The sequence below is a fragment of the Colletotrichum destructivum genome, chromosome 6 (genome assembly GCF_034447905.1).
Source record: "Colletotrichum destructivum chromosome 6, complete sequence".
NCBI classification, from domain to species: Eukaryota; Fungi; Ascomycota; class Sordariomycetes; order Glomerellales; family Glomerellaceae; genus Colletotrichum; species Colletotrichum destructivum.
This window is the reverse complement of record NC_085901.1, coordinates 1,793,881-1,809,971: the sequence shown is the minus strand read 5'-3', so window position 1 is coordinate 1,809,971 and position 16,091 is coordinate 1,793,881. Positions and strand designations below refer to the sequence as shown.

At 62.0% G+C, this 16,091-nt stretch overlaps 3 protein-coding genes across 3 annotated transcripts; 1 reads left to right on the top strand and 2 right to left on the bottom strand.

The window, feature by feature from the left end:
* Nucleotides 1–555: 555 nt before the first annotated feature.
* On the bottom strand, nucleotides 556–2,380 carry CDEST_09736 (Putative cytochrome P450; the record flags this gene model as incomplete). The annotated part of the gene is made up of 4 exons (XM_062925895.1): nucleotides 556–1,368; nucleotides 1,466–1,677; nucleotides 1,753–2,156; nucleotides 2,229–2,380. 4 exons carry the CDS (start codon nucleotides 2,378–2,380, stop codon nucleotides 556–558), a joined length of 1,581 nt encoding a protein of 526 aa, XP_062781946.1.
* Nucleotides 2,381–3,313: 933 nt separating this feature from the next.
* CDEST_09735 (Putative UDP-glucuronosyl/UDP-glucosyltransferase, UDP-glycosyltransferase family) lies at nucleotides 3,314–5,167 on the bottom strand (the record flags this gene model as incomplete). The annotated part of the gene is made up of 2 exons (XM_062925894.1): nucleotides 3,314–4,878; nucleotides 5,059–5,167. 2 exons carry the CDS (start codon nucleotides 5,165–5,167, stop codon nucleotides 3,314–3,316), a joined length of 1,674 nt encoding a protein of 557 aa, XP_062781945.1.
* Nucleotides 5,168–6,282: 1,115 nt separating this feature from the next.
* Nucleotides 6,283–14,896, top strand: CDEST_09734 (Putative Acyl transferase domain superfamily, phosphopantetheine binding ACP domain, thiolase; the record flags this gene model as incomplete). The annotated part of the gene is made up of 7 exons (XM_062925893.1): nucleotides 6,283–6,637; nucleotides 6,733–7,001; nucleotides 7,076–7,208; nucleotides 7,293–8,456; nucleotides 8,550–11,633; nucleotides 11,775–13,891; nucleotides 14,042–14,896. The coding sequence occupies 7 exons, from the start codon at nucleotides 6,283–6,285 to the stop codon at nucleotides 14,894–14,896; spliced, it is 7,977 nt and encodes a 2,658-aa protein (XP_062781944.1).
* Nucleotides 14,897–16,091: the final 1,195 nt, after the last annotated feature.

The following is a 16,091-nucleotide window of genomic DNA, read 5'->3' as shown; positions in this document are numbered from 1 at the left end:
TGCAGCATGGGACGGCCGACCTTCCCGCCTCTCGGTGTTCATCGGAGGCCGGGAGTGGGGCCGCAGTTCTCGGATATGTCGGCGTTGACGACGCGAAGCAGCATACAAGCCTGGTCTAGGTTCAGGTCTGGACAAAGAGCAGAGTTTTTCGCGCGCCGGCACAACGAACGCTGCACAGGGACTACGGACAGCCGTTCCCCGCTCGCGCCCCTCGGTGTTCCCAGTTTTGCTAGTCATGATATATTGCATTGGAAGCATCTACGTGGTTACGAACCTAGCCCGCTCCAACATTGGGTCTGCGATACATATGACGTGAGAGATAATGCCTAGCTGCGCCATTACCGCGGGCGCCAGCTGACAAAAGCCTCCCTGAATTCCTAGCTAACTGGTGATACCCTACTAGGCTTGTGACAACAACATGGTTCAAAACCAATTTCCTCCTACGTATGCTGTTTCCTCCAAACCCCCCCAGTGACTCGATGGTTGAGCCATTGTCTAAAATACACCATGGCATCAAAGGCAAAACAAGAAAGATAACATGGTCCACCGTCAGCATCACCAATGATGCACTTTACATCGGACACCCTTTGAGTCGGTCTTCGGCCGGGCGACCATGGCATCCACCGAGCACTCAACGTCGGTCTCGTCCGTCTCCCACAGCTCCAGGAACCCAACATCGTCCTCGAAACGGACCTCCCTCGTCCCGTACGTGCGGAAGAGCGTCGCGATGATGATGAGGATCTCGGCCATGGCCAGGTCTCGCCCCGAACAGGCCCGGGCGCCGGCGCTGAAGCCGAACTGCCTCGGGGGGAAGGGCGCCAGTCCGGCGTCCCCGATCCAGCGCTCCGGTTGGAACCGATCCGGCGAGTCGTACAGGCCCGGGTCGCGGTTCAGCAGTAAGTGCGTCATGGAGATCGGGGTGTTCCGGGGGATGACGAACCCGGTGCCGGGGACCGCGAGGTCCTCGTCGGGGGCGACCCTCGCGGCGCGCGACACGAGGCCGTGGCCCATCCGCACCATCTCCTGGGCGACGGCGGACAGGTACGGGAGGCCCTCGAGGATGCCGGTAAGATTCTTCTGGTCGGTGATGGCGGCTTCTGCGGGGAACGCGGCGGCCAGCTCGGATTTGAGCGCGCGGAGGACGTCGGGCTCGCGCAGGAGGTAGAAGACGCCGGTCGTGATGGTCCAGGACGTCGTGACGGTGCCGGCGCCGAGGAGAGATCCGCCCTCCTGGGCGAGGCGGGCGATGGACTTTTCGCTCTCGGGCAGCTTGCTGTCGAGGAGCTCGTGGAAGAAGGTCGGGTGCTCCAGCTCGGGCCACTCGCTGCGGTCCTGGCGGCAGATCTTGGTGATGAGCCTGCCGATGTCCTGACGCGGCGTGTTGTTAGAGCTTATCGTATCGTGGAGAAGGGGGGTGGGGAGGGTAAGGAGAGTGCCATCGAGACTATGTGACTGGAAGACCTACCCTCTGCATGGAGAAGTACGAGTTGATGGCCGGGCTCCACTTCAGTATCCACGAACCGGGAATCATCTTGACGATGTCCATGAGGAAGGGGAACTGCCGAGACAGGAACACCTGCTGGCATCCGCTCAGACAGGCCGAGTGGAAGCCCGCGTCGAAGTCTGGCGCGTTGACTCGGTCATGACAGAGTCCAAAAGCGTAGTTTGTGATGATATCTAGTTGCAAGATTCTCAGTTCTCAGCGAAAGGGATAGATTGAATGTGATGTGAGGGACGATGGATTATACTTACCAGTGGCGTAGGCCGTCAACGCATGGTCCAACCTCATCACGGCGCCCGTCGCCGCGAACCCCCTGAGTCTCCCGACCACTGCGTCGGCCCTCTCGCGGACCATGGGCTCCAGCCTCCGGACACGGGCTTTCGAGAAGAAGGGGGCGATGGCGGAGCGGCGCATACGGTGGGCCTCGTGCAGCTCGGAACCGAAAGTCGACAGGTCGACGCCGAAGGCGCCGCTGGCCCAGCGCCACTTGTTGCGGCGGTGGCGCGCGCCGCTGTAGAGGATGTCGTAGAAGGCGGGCGTCTGGACGTGGATCTCGTGCGGGTTGATGCGGATGACGGGGCCGTACGCCTCGTGCAGCTTGGCGATGTGGAAGCTGTACTGGCCGCCCCGGACGACGTCGTAGTAGAACTCGTACCTGTGGGGCAGGAAGAGTTAGGGAGTCTCTTTTTGAGCAGATTCATATGGCCAGATGGGACTAGGTAATTACCAAAGAGTTGCGGCTGCGAGTTTCGGACCTGGGAAGTTCCTGAGCGGACTCAGGTAGAGGCGATACACGACGAGGGCGAGTGCGTACAGACAGCCCAAGAGGGCCGCAACCCCGAACGTGGAGAAGGAAAACAGATGAGTGGTAATCAGCATAGTTGCGGTAGATTGGAGTTCTCTTTCTGTGTGGCAATGAAGAGTCGGTGTTGGCAGTGTTGTCCACGCTCTGAGAGGACTGAGGACGGTGTCTAGAACGACAGAAGTAGAAGCTTTAAAGAGCCCTGGCTTAGACACATGATTCAAATTAACGCTTCAAAAGTGATTTCTCATGTCTCGCTTTCGCTACAAAGATGCGAGCGGCCGCGGTGAGTTTCCTCGCGGACTTCATGGGCTCCTGGTACGAGTGCGAGCGGCAGTGGCATGTTAGGGAAATGTCGCCGCTTCAAATGGGACGTGTCCAAGGAAAGAAGTCGCCGAAGAGCTCGATGGAAGGTCCACTGTTACTTCTATCGAGGCCTATTTCACATTCAAACAACCCCTAGCGGACATCTGGGGCGGTCTTGCGATCCTGTGATGACGATGTGCTTCACTTCTTGAGCGTGAGGAGGCTACACAAGAGATATCGTCTTCAATCTGTATCCTGCTTTACAGAGAGAAATAGGAACACCCAAAAATTCACGGTTTGAGAGCGTATCCCTTGTTTCTTCGGCGTATCACCAGGTCTAAGCAGAACAGAGTTACTCATCACGCAATATTTAGACTGGTGGCCTGGCGTCCTCTCCCCATGGTCTGATGCTCTCAAGAATTCCCGTGGGCATAAACTTAGTGTATCAGGCTCATGTAATTCTAATATGAGGATATCTAGAGTAAAAAAAATGACAAGTTTCGTCAGTCAGCAGCTGACAGTGAGAGTTGATGAAAATCTGAAAGGCCAAAGCCGCATGATCCCGAGCGAAAGTACCAACAGTCAAGCATCACTGATTGCTTCCCGGATACTTCTATGTGACGATTTGAGTATATTAAAAAACTGATCGCTATCAAAACTATTTGATCAGACAGTGATATCTTGGCTGAAGGCGTCTAGACCCGTCAGCAGAGCGCCACGGCGAGTCCAGCTGCGAGGCCCACGACAGACAACACCACCACCGCACACAGCCCATACATGTCCCAATTTCTCGCTTTCCAGTACGGTATCCGCACGTCGGCCGGCTGAAGATGCATATGCCGTCCCCTCTTCCTCCCCCGGCCTCCATCCCCGGACCCCGGACCCCCCGCCAGCTGCTCTCGGATCCGGCCCTCGGCGTCTACCAGAACCTCCTCGATCAAGTCCGCGGCGAGGTACTTGCGCCGCGACGCCACCCGAGCGATCCTCTGCATCCTCTCGACGTTGGCCGCGATGGGGCCGTCGGCCAACTTGTCCCGCACGACGTCGCCGACGGCCGCCTCCACGTCCTCGGAAGAAAAGCGGTCCTTGCAGAGCGCGACGGAGACGCCGGCGTCGCGCAGGCGCATCTCGTTTTGCACCTGGTCAAAGTAGACGGCGAGCGTTATGACGGGCACGCCGGCGAACAGCGCCTCGTTGGCGGACGCGGGCCCGCCGTGGCTCAGGAACGCCGCGACGCGCCCGTCCTGGAGAAGGGCGCGCTGCGGCGCGAAGTCGACGAACAGCACGGACGGGTGGAGTCCCGCGAGCAGCTCGGAGACTGACATGTACCGGACGTCATGAGACAGCGGCAGCCGGACGGGGAAGATTGCCTTGTGGTCCAGCTGCTTGCGCGCCATGGCCCGCATCGGCCAGATGATGCCGTCGATGAGGCCCGCTCCGAGGGCCGCGAGGGCCCCCGTGAGCAGCTTCTTCAGGCTCGCCCACGGCAGCAGCACATGTGTGCCGAGGGAGATGTAGAGGACCCTGCTGCGCTTCTCCAGGAAGCCGGCGTAGGGCTCCCCGATCTCCTGCGTCTCGTGGGAGAGCACCGGGCCGACGGCGGCGACGTTGGGCGGCAGATCCTTGGCGACCTCGAGGCCGAACATGGAGTTGACGAGGCAGAGGTAGTCGGGCTTCCGCAGGGTGGGCAGCGGGCGCGAGACGCCGGCCTCGAGACGCATCTTCCTGCGCCAGCGCAGGTAGCGGTAATAGTGCGGCGCGGCGGCGTAGATGGAGAGGGCGCTGCGGAAGCGCTGGCGGAGAGAGGCGTGCTCGGAGGAGAGGATGTCGACCTGCAGACCGGGGGTGCCGGGTATGTAGGGGGCGTGCAGCATGGCGGTGGGCATCTGCGGCCACAGCATGGCCAGCGGGATGTCGTGCTCCGAGGCGACGTCGCGGGCCGCCTCGACCCAGTAGTCAGCGAGGACGAGGTCGGGCCGGGTGTCCGGGTCGGCGGCGAGGCGGGACAGGCTCCGGTAGACGGCGGGCCACGATGACTCGAGGAAGCGGCGGGCGGCGAACTTGTTGGCCCAGTCGTCACCGCCGCTCGACCAGTTGGACATCCGCAGGTACTGGGCCTCCTCGACGGCGGCGGGCGGCGCGGGGCCGAGGACGTGGCAGCGGGAGACGAAGGGGCAGTCTCTGGTCCACGCCGTGCGGCCGTCGAGGGTACCGAACTCGATGGCGTACCCGCGGGAGGCGAGGATGCGGGCGATTTCGAGCAGGGGAGCTGGAGTATGTTAGTGTGTTTGTATTTGCGGTTGGTGGTATCAAGGCGAGAAGAATAGGCTGACGATGAAGACGAGATGCTGAAAGACGATTAAGAAAGGAGGAGATGAGGATGAAAGAATAATAGGCTGAAGATGATGAGGATGAGATGCTGTAAAACGATGAAGAAAGGCTGCCCTACCTGCGTTGGTGTAGCCGCCAGCCGTCACGACAACCAGGATGCGCCTAAGATAACCGCCCGTTAGTTGGGCCATGGTGGCTGACGCGAGGGCTTCTGGACTGAAAGACATGGTATGAAAAGGCGTTGTCTTGGTTCTTGGTATTATCGGATTTCACCCCGAGTAATTAATTGTCGGGGAGCATCACAAAGCAACCTTCTCTCTCTCTTTCTCTCTTTCTCTCCACTCCAACTCCAGGCATCATCCCCTTGACATATTATCTTGCCAGACCTGTATTACATCTTCCTGTGTCTCCAAGCTCCAAAAGATCGACACGGCACGGCACGGCAAGGCTTATTCTGGTTATGTGCCCTGTGGCGGTGCCCCCCCCGGAGCTGAGCATCTTGTTGGGGGCGGGAGGAAGAAGCCTTTGTTGGTGTTGGTGTTGGTTTTGGTGTTGTCGGCCCCCCCCCCCTGCAGAACGGCGACTTTTCACAGGCAGCAACTTATTTTGGCAACCAGCTACTTTGTCAGCTTCGCTACGGCGACATGTCCGCCGGTCTCTCAGGATGTTGGCCGTTCCGGATGCCTACCGTCGCCGGAACGTGCCACCGCTGGGACCTTTGGTGACCGGCCGCCAACATGGAGCTTGATGCTTGATGCTATTCTCGTCGGGGCCGCAGACACTGACGCCCCCACGATGCAGGTCATAGTTATTCTCCGGGGGAGAGAGGGAGAGGTCAAACATCATCAGATTGGCGTCGATCGAATGCTTGGATTCACAGGCACCAACAATTCAGCATTCTCACGTCTCGACATCTTCACAGCTTCTTCGATTACAAAAGGACGACATCGCCAGAACCTCGAGCCATCCGATATCATTCCTCATCACCATCAATCTCTTCTGCTTCCATCCAGCTTGTTTGCGCCCTCAAGTCCTAGACAAAGACAAACTTCTTCTTCTTTCCAGTCCATCAAAACTTCAACTCCACGAGTCTCCTCACGGCTTTACAGAAACTCATCCATCTCATTATCACGGGCCTTACAGCTTAGAACGAACCATCGCTCTTATCCTTCCGGAATCTATAGACTCATCTCCTGTCAACGCCTTCTGATACCATTTCTCACTTGCACTTGGACATTTAGATACCCAACCAAACAGATACCCAACCAAACAGATACCCAACCAAACAGATACCCCTCTCAGTTACACACCCAGCCCATTCACAAGAAAAAACATCATCAACATGTCCTCTTCCACCATGCCGTCCTCTTCCGCCGAGCAGGTCATGCCCATCGCCATCGTCGGCATCGCCGGCCGCTTCCCGGGCGACGCCGAGAACCCGCAGAAGCTGTGGGACATGCTCGCCGAGGGCCGCAGCGCGCTGTCCGACGTGCCCGGCGACCGCTTCAACGTCGACGCCTTCTACCACCCGCACAACGAGCGCCAGGGCACCATCAACGTGCGCAAGGCCCATTTCATGAACCGCGACATCTCGGCCTTTGACGCCCCCTTCTTCAACATGCCCATCGCCGAGGCCAAGGCCATGGACCCCCAGCAGCGCATGGCCCTCGAGTGCACCTACGAGGCCTTGGAGAATGGTATGTTTTTCCTTTCGTTCGCCGATACTGGGCTCTGTCTCTCTCTCTCTCTCTGCCTCTCTGCCTCTCTGCCCCCCTCTCTAACAACACCTTAGCCGGAATCGCCATGGAAAAGGTCGACGGCTCCAACACGTCCTGCTTCGTCGGCTGCTTCACCCGCGACTACAGCGACATGCTCGCCTGCGACCGCGAGGACCTTCCGCTGTACCACGGCACCGGCACCGGCTCGGCCATCATGTCGAACCGCATCTCCTGGTTCTTCAACATGAAGGGCCCGAGCATCAGCCTCGACACGGCCTGCTCGTCGTCCATGGCTGCGCTGCATCTCGGCTGCCAGAGCCTGCGCACCGGCGAGACCACCATGGTATGTAAGACTCGGGGGGGGAGACAGGACCCATGGAGAGTTCTCTCAAGACTTAGACTAATTCGACGCTGTAGTCCGTCGTCGGCGGCACGAACCTGATGCTTCTCCCGGACATCATGGGCGCCATGACCCGACTGCACTTCCTGAGCCCGGATGGCAAGTGTCAGTCTTTTGACCACAAGGGCAACGGATATGCGCGTGGCGAAGGTGAGTCCCATCATACAAAACATGTTCCAAACGCAAAAAAACTAGCAACTGGCTGCTAATCTTACAATGTGTCTTGTCTTATAGGCGCTGGCTTCTGCATCTTGAAGCCCCTCCACCTGGCCCTCAAAGACGGCGACGTGATCCGCGGCGTCATCCGGAACACCGCCGTCAACCAGGACGGCCACACCCCCGGCATCACCCTCCCGGCCGCCGACGCCCAGGAGGCCCTGATCCGCCGCATCTACGCCGAGGCCGGGCTGAGCCTGGCCGACACGACCTACGTCGAGGCCCACGGCACCGGCACCCCGGCCGGTGACCCCGTCGAGGCGGCCGCGCTGGCGGCGACCTTTGGAAGCGCCCGGCGCCCCGGCGACCCCGTCTACATGGGCTCCGTCAAGTCCAACGTCGGCCACCTCGAGGGCGGCTCCGGCCTCGTGCAGGTCATCAAGGCCGTCCTCATGCTGGAGCAGGGCAAGATCCCGCCGTCCCTGTACTACGAGAAGCCGAACCCGCGCATCCCCATGGACGACTGGAACCTCCGCGTGCCCACCGAGCTCCTCCCATGGCCCGCCGCCGGCTTGCGCCGCATCAGCATCAACTCCTTCGGTTACGGGGGCACCAACGCCCACTGCATCCTCGACGACGCCTACCACTACCTCAAGGACAACGGGCTCACCGGCAACCACAACGTCCAGGTCGCCGACGGAGCGTCCCCGACGCTTTCCGACGACTCGGGTGTGTCTCTCGTCGAAGGCGTCGACCGCCTGACGACGCTGGAAGGAGGGGGGGACCTGTCCGAGTACAGGCTGGACGCCCACGCGTCCTCGTCGCCCAAGCCCCAGCTTCTGACCTGGAGCTCGCACGACCAGGCCGGCATCAGCCGCACGTCGACGGCCTACGCCTCCTACCTGGCCTCCAAGCTCGGCTCGGACGAGAAGGAGAAGCAGGCGCCCGAGGTGTTTGAGAGGCTCGTGAACACGCTCACGACGCGCAGAAGCCGGCTGCCGTGGAAGTCCTTCGCCATCGCTTCGTCGTGCAAGGAGGCCGTCTCGGCCCTCGAGGAGCCCGTCGCGGAGCCCGTCCGCTCGGCCAACGGCAAAAAGGTCCGTCTCGCCTTCGTCTTCACGGGCCAGGGCGCCCAGTGGTTCGCCATGGGCCGGGAGCTCTTCTCCACGCCCGTCTTCCGGGAGAGCATCGAGGCTGCTGATGCTTACATGCGAGATATGGGCGCGTCGTGGTCGCTGGTGGGTATGTTGAACCCCCCTCTCCCTCCCTCCCCCCCCTCTCCGTCAAACCCAGTTGGATGTCACCGCTGACCATCTTCCTTCTCCTCTCTTACAGCCGAGCTGTGGCGCGACGAAGAGACCAGCCAGGTCGGCCTGGCTCACATCAGCCAGCCCGTCTGCACCGCTCTGCAAGTCGCCCTCGTCGATCTCCTGCGCCACTGGAACGTGGTGCCCGGCGCCGTCATCGGCCATTCGAGCGGAGAGATCGCCGCCGCCTACGCCAAGGGCGCACTTACACGCCGGGACGCCTGGGCCATCGCGTACCACCGCGGCCGTCTGGTCCGCAGCGTCAAGCTCAACGGCGCCATGTTGGCCACCAGCCTCGGGCCCGAGGAGGCCGAGTCGTACATCGAGCGCCACGCCTCGGGCCGGACGGTCGTCGTCGCCTGCGTCAACAGCCCGTCCAGCACGACGCTCTCGGGCGACGCCGACGCCATCGACGAACTCTTCTCGCGCATCAAGGACGACGGGCACTTTGCGCGCAAGCTCAAGGTCGACGTCGCCTACCACTCGCCGCACATGCAGGCCGTCGCCGAGGAGTACCGCCGGAGCCTCGCCCACGTCGCGCCGCTGGTGCCCGAGGACCCTCGCGCGCCCAAGATGTTCTCGTCCCTGCGTCCGGGCATCGTCGCCAGCGAGCAGCTCGGGCCGGACTACTGGGTCGACAACATGGTCAGCCGGGTCGACTTCTCGGGCGGCATGATGGCCATGATGGGCGGCGGCGCCAAGGACCGACCGAGGGCGGCGCGGAGGACAGCAGGTGGCGGCAGCGCCGGTAAGAAGGCCGAGGTGGACAACATGATGATCGAGATCGGTCCCCACGGCGCCCTCCACGGTCCCTTGCACCAGATCTTCACGCACGGCGCCGACAAGAACAACAGCTCGGCCTCTGTGACGGATCTGAGCTACCGCTCCGTCCTCGAGAGGGGCAAGAATGCGGCCGAGACGGCCCTGACGCTCGCCGGCAAGCTGTTCCAGCTGGGCTACCCCATCGACATTGAGGCCGTCAACGGGAACTCCTTGTCGTCGTCGACGTCCTCCTCCTCTTCGGGAAGCGGTGCCTTCTTGGTCGACCTGCCCCCCTTCAGCTGGAACCACGAGCTCAAGTACTGGTCCGAGTCGCACACGGCCAGAGCCCACCGGTTCCGCAAGCACCCCCGCAAGGATCTCTTCGGCTCCGAGACGCTTGAGGCCATCGACCGCGAGCCCCGCTACCGCAACATCCTCAAGCTCGCCGAGGTGCCGTGGGTACAGTACCACAAGGTCCAGGGCTCCATCCTGTACCCGGCCGCCGGCATGATGATCATGGCCATCGAGGCCCTGTGCCAGAAGGCCGACGAGAACCAGACTGTCGACGGGTACGAGCTGCGGGACGTCATTATCGGCAAGGCCCTCGTGGTGCCGCAGGACGAGGACGGCGTTGAGACCATGCTGACGGTGAAGCCGTCCCGCCTCGGCTCCCGCACCAACAACGCCTCCTCCGTCTGGCAGGAGTTCCAACTCTACTCCCGCAAGGAGTCGTGGGAGCTCAACTGCTCCGGTCTGATCCGCATCCGCTACGAGGCGCCCGCCCACTCGTCCTTCGCCGATGAGGACCGTATCCTCGCTGACCAGTACGCCGAGCAGGGCCGGAGCATCGCCGAGGCCTGCTCGCGGCACCAGAACCCGCGGCAGTTCTACGGCAACCTTGAGTCCATCGGGCTGCACTACGGGCCCGTGTTCCAGGGCCTGACGAGCATCAGGAAGGGCGACCACCAGGCGGCCTGCACGATCGAGATCCAGGACACCCGGGCCACGATGCCGCACCGGTTCGAGTACCCGCACGTCATCCACCCGGCCACCCTCGACAGCGTCATCCAGATGGCGCTTCCTTCCTGCTCCGCCGTCGACGAGGACCTGTCCGCGGCCATGGTGCCCACCTCCATCGGCCGCCTGTACGTGTCGGCCAGCTTGCCTTCGACTCCGGGCGTCCAGCTCCCGGGCTTCTCGTGCGCCAAGGATGCGGCGACCGGCGGTCGAGAGGGCCTGGTCGTGCTGGCGGACGAGGGGTGGAGCAAGCCGCTCGTCGTCTTCGAGGGCATCAAGAGCGCCTCCCTCGCCTCGTCGTCGTCCATGGCGGACGGCAACGCCGCCGATATGCTCAAGCTCCGCAAGCTGACGTCCGTCTTCCACTGGCAGCAGGACATCTCCATGCTCGAGCCCGCCCAGATCAGGGAGCTGTGCGCGGAGAGGGTCGGTGACCTCGGCCAGGTCGACCGCAGCGTTCTGCAGGAGCTCGAGATGGCGTGCCTGATCTACATCAAGCGGGTCATGAGAGAGTGCCCGGCTGAGGAGGCCGCGTCCTTCGCCTGGAACTTCAAGCTCTACTGGGAGTACATGAAGCGGTGTTACAAGATGGGCCGTCGCGGAGAGCTCTGCTACCAGAGTGCCGGGTCTGAGTCCGGCTCCGAGTCCGAAAGTGGGTCCGGCTCCGGCTGGCTGGACATGACCCCGGAGGCCGAGGCCGAGCTCCTGGCCCGCGTGTCCCGTTCGTCGACCGACGGCGCCGCCCTCGTCGAGCACGGCGAGCACCTGTCGCAGATCCTGCGCGGCGAGATCCCCCCGCTCCAGATCCTCATGCGCGACAACTTCCTGCACAACTTCTACAAGGACGGCCTCGGCACGCAGCAGCACTACGCGCAGATGGCCTACTACGTCGAGCTGATGGCGCACAAGAACCCCAACATGCGCATCCTCGAGATCGGCGGCGGCACGGGCGGCGCCTCGCTCCCCGTGCTCCAGGCCCTCGGCGGCGGCGCCGACGGCAGCGCGCCGCGGTTCGAGAGCTACACCTTCACCGACATCAGCGCCGGCTACTTTGAGAAGGCCCGCGAGAAGCTCGCGCCCTGGGTTCCGTTCATGGAGTTCGCGCGACTCAACATCGAGGAGGATCCGGCGGCGCAGCAGTTCGAGGAGGGGGCGTACGACCTCATCATCGCCTCCAACGTCCTCCACGCCACGCGGTTCATCGGCAAGACGCTCGAGAACACGCGCAAGCTGCTGAAGCCGACCGGCAAGCTGGTTCTGAGCGAGATCACGAACCCGTCGCAGAAGATGCGCTTCCACATGATTGTCGGGTCTCTGGAGGGCTGGTGGTACGGTACGTCGACGTATTTCATTACAACCCATGATTTCCTCTCCTTTTTTTCTTTTTTTAATTCCTTGTTATTTCTCATGAAATGGCCATCTCACTTCGTCTCATTGCATCGCCATCATTGCTAACAGACAGTCTGAACAACAGGAGAGGAAGACGGCCGCCACTTTGGCCCAACCCTGACCGTTGACGAATGGGACAAGGAGATGTTGTCCTCTGGCTTCACGGGCGTCGATATCGACTTCAGCAACTTCCAGGACGAGCGCGATCTCAGCCTCTCCGTCATGGTCACCACCGCCAACCAGCCACCGGCCGTTCCCGTGCCGTGTGAGGCGCTCGTCGTGCTCCCCAACCATGCCGACTCGGACGTCTCGGCCTTCGCGGAGAAGCTGAGCGAGCGCCTGGCCAATAACGGCTGCAGCGTCTTGCTGCGCCGGCTGCGCGAGACGACGGATCTCGAGCTGCAGAACCGGTCCTCCCTGCTCCTCCTCGACGCCCCCGCCGACAAGCCCTTCCTCCCCGCCGTCTCGGCCGAGGACTGGGACGCCCTCCGGCGCATCGTGCTGTCCTCCCGCGACACCGTCTACGTGACGCGCGGCGGCACCGTCCACAGCGAGAACCCATCAGCGAACCTCATGTCCGGCATGGCGCGGAGTATCCGGTCCGAGAACCCGGGCCTGGGTCTCACGACGCTCGACGTCGACCACGACGCGCCGATGAACGCGGACGGCATGGTCGAGGCCGTCTACAAGACCTTCTGCAAGGCCTGCGACTCCAAGGACGCCGAGCGGCCCGACTGGGAGGTGGCCGTGCGGGACGGCATGCCCATGGTGCAGCGCATCGTGCTGGACAAGGGCATGAACGACCTCATCACCGACCTCAACGCGCCGCCGGCGCCGCGCGAGATGCCCTTCCGCCAGGAGGGCCGTCCCTTGACCATGGCCGTCGGCACCCCCGGCCGCCTGGACACCCTCCACTTCCGCGATGACCCGCGCGCCGCCGCCGCCGCCGCCGAGCCGCTGGCCGACAACGGGGTCGAGATCAGGGTCAGGGCCGTCGGTCTCAACTTCAAGGACGTCATGGTCGCCATGGGACAGCTCGAGCAGCCCGCGCTCGGGGTCGACTGCAGCGGCATCGTCGACCGCGTCGGCAAGGGCGTCTCGAGGGTCAGGCCGGGCGACGCCGTCATGACGTGGAAGCTCGGCACGATGGGCAACCTGGTCCAGGCCGAGGAGGCCATGGTGCAGCTCGTGCCGGACGGCATGGACCTCGTCACCGCCGCCTCGCTGCCCGTCATCTACAGCACGGCGCACCACGCCATCTCCAACGTCGCCCGGCTGCGCGAGGGCGAGTCCTTGCTGATCCACGGCGCCGCCGGTGGCGTGGGCCAGGCGTCCATCATCCTGGCGCAGCACATCGGCGCAAAGGTCTTCGCGACGGTGTCGTCCGAGGAGAAGAAGCAGCTCCTGATGACGACGTACGGCATCCCCGCCGAGCAAATCTTCAACAGCCGCGACACCCAGTTCGTGCAGGGCATCATGCGGCTCACAGGGTCCAGGGGCGTCGACGTCGTGCTCAACTCGCTCGCCGGCGAGGCCCTGCGGCTCTCGTGGCGCTGCATCGCCCGCTTCGGCCGCTTCGTCGAGCTGGGCCAGAAGGACATTGTCGGCAACACGGGGCTCGACATGGAGCCCTTCCTGCGCAACGTCTCCTTCCACTCGGTCAACATGCTCGATCTGCTCGACCACGACGTCGCCGCCGCGTCGCGAGTCTTCGCCGAGGTCATGGACCTGCTCCGCTCCGGCGTCGCCCGGCCCGTGGCGCCCGTCGAGTCGTTCCCGCTGTCGCGGGCCGAGGAGGCCTTCCGCCGCATGCAGATGGGCAAGCACGTCGGCAAGATCGTGCTCGAGGCGCGCGACGACGACGTGGTGCTCGCGACGCCGCCGCGCGTGGCGCCGATGGCGTTCCGGGCTGACGCGACCTACGTCATCGCCGGCGGCAGCGGCGGCCTCGGCCGGTGCATCGCCGAGTGGATGGCCCGGTCCGGGGCCCGGAACATCTTGATGCTCTCGCGCTCCGGCGACCGGAAGCGCACCGTCCGGGAGTTGCTCGGCCGCCTCGAGAAGCAAGGCGTCCGGGCCGCTGCCATGGAGTGCGACGTCGGCGACGAGGGCCAGCTGCTGGCCTGTCTGGACCGCTGCCGAGCCGAGTCGTGGCCCCGGGTCCGCGGTGTCGTGCAAGGCGCCATGGTACTCAACGATGCTGTAAGTCGACAAGAGTCTTTTCTTTTCTTAACTATATACATGTCAATGATGGATGGTAGACTACAACTACTACTACTACTCCTCCTCCTCCTCCTACAATGTAATCATACCCCAAAATAGAGTCTCATCGCTAACAACACTTCACTCCAGATCTACCAAGGCATGACACGCGACCAGTTCCTCGGCGCGACGCAGTGCAAGGTCCAGGGCAGCTGGCACCTCCACGAGCACCTCCCGCGCGACATGGACTTCTTCGTGCTCCTCTCGTCGAGCGTGGGCATCGCCGGGTCGCGGGCCCAGGGCAACTACAGCGCGGGCAACGCGTACCAGGACGCGCTCGCGCACCACCGGCGCGGGCGCGGGCTGCCGGCGTGCTCCATCGACGTCGGCATGGTGCTGGGGGTCGGGTTCCTCGCCGAGGAGACGACGGGCGACCGCGTGCACGAGAACACGCGCAGCTGGAGCTTCATCGGCATCCGCGAGCGCGAGTTCCTGGCCATCCTGCAGGCGGCCATGACGGGCGAGAGCGCGGCAGGGGCGGCGACGGCGCCGACGCAGATGATCACGGGGCTCGGCACGGGGGGCATGATGGCGCTCGGGTCGGAGAAGTACCCCTGGTGGTTCAACGACGCCAAGTTCGCGCACATCGTGCAGGTCGACACGCACCACGTCGTGCAGGAGAAGAACGACGACGCCGGGCGGCTGCGCGACGAGCTGGCGGCGGCGACGGGGCTCGAGGGCGCCGCCGAGGTGGTGGCGGCGGCGCTCGTGCAGAAGCTGGCGCGCTCGATGATGGTCTCGGCCGAGAACATCGAGACGTCGCGGCCCGTCAGCAGCTACGGCGTCGACAGCCTGCTGGCGGTGGAGCTGCGGTCGTGGATCTACGAGGAGCTGCAGGCGGACGTGTCCGTGTTCGACCTGCTGAGCAACGTCGCCATCTCGTCGCTGGCGCGGACCATCGTCGCCGGGTCCAAGGTGGTGTCCCAGGCCGTCAAGGAGGCCTAGGGGGGGAGTGTGTTGCTGGGAGACTGACTGAGATGATTTATGACAACAAAGGGGGCGATGCAGTGATTTGGTTTGGGTTACATAGAGGAGGATGGATTGCTCATGCTTGAAATCGGAATGTAGATTATAGACACATTTTCCATCTTGATCAACTGACCTTTTGTCTCTTATCTAGTGCAATACTGGGGAATGCTATGTGTAGTAGTCTGGAGTGTCTACGAGGAACCCGTCAACAAAGAGACTGACGATATCCTTGAAAGTCACATCAGGAACGACTCAATTGCATGTACGGACTGCTACGTTCAAGTGGCTTCGACAGCTGACGATAATGGGCTGAGCAGCTTGCATCAAAAAAAGGTTGAAGATTGTATTAAAAAAATTTAAAATTTAAAAATAAAAGGAGAAGAACCACGTGTTGAGAGACTGGAGAACACACTACACACCAAAGAGTGGTTGGCAGATTTCCAATTTCAAAGGTTCAAGGAAGCCCCCTTCTCACCGACAGAGCTCTATCATGCCGCCGACCTGTTGGTTCGTTTCTAAAGCTGGGGGGGGGTTTCGGAAACAGTAAACGGCTGTGTGCTGAGACAACTCGCCATTCATTTCTGGGCGGCGCGGGGTTTGCTCTCAGTTGCTCTCAGTTGCTCTCCCCCCATGGCATGGTGTCTTGTCTTGGAATCGTAGACAACTACATCGTTAGCCAGACAGCATCAGCTCGGCTCCGACCAACTACGGACCAAGTAAGACATTCGAGGTTGAAAAGACAAAAAAACATTGTCTTGGACTTGCAGCGAACCCTTGAAGGTCATGTGCTCTTGTCACTTGACTTGAATAGGCCAATAGACTCTCAAGGAACTCTAGACATACCCACTCACGGCAATCTCGGGTTGATTGGGTGTCTCAATAGCTTCAAGTTGCTCTTTGTCTTCCTCAACAACACACAAGACGATCGACAGACGACAGACACAGCTCTCTGGCCTTACCTAAACACCCACCCCCCCTCCTCCGTCTCCGTCTTGCATCATGGAAGCACCGCAGTTTTTGCCATCGACAATCCCTTTCCCCATCCTGTAATCCTGCACATAGTAATCCTCCGGACCCCGTTGAATTTTTTGCAGCTTGCCAGCAGGGATCGCCCATCACCGCGCGGACCCTTTCCCCTCTCTTGCTACCTTGCTGCTACCTTGCCATATGC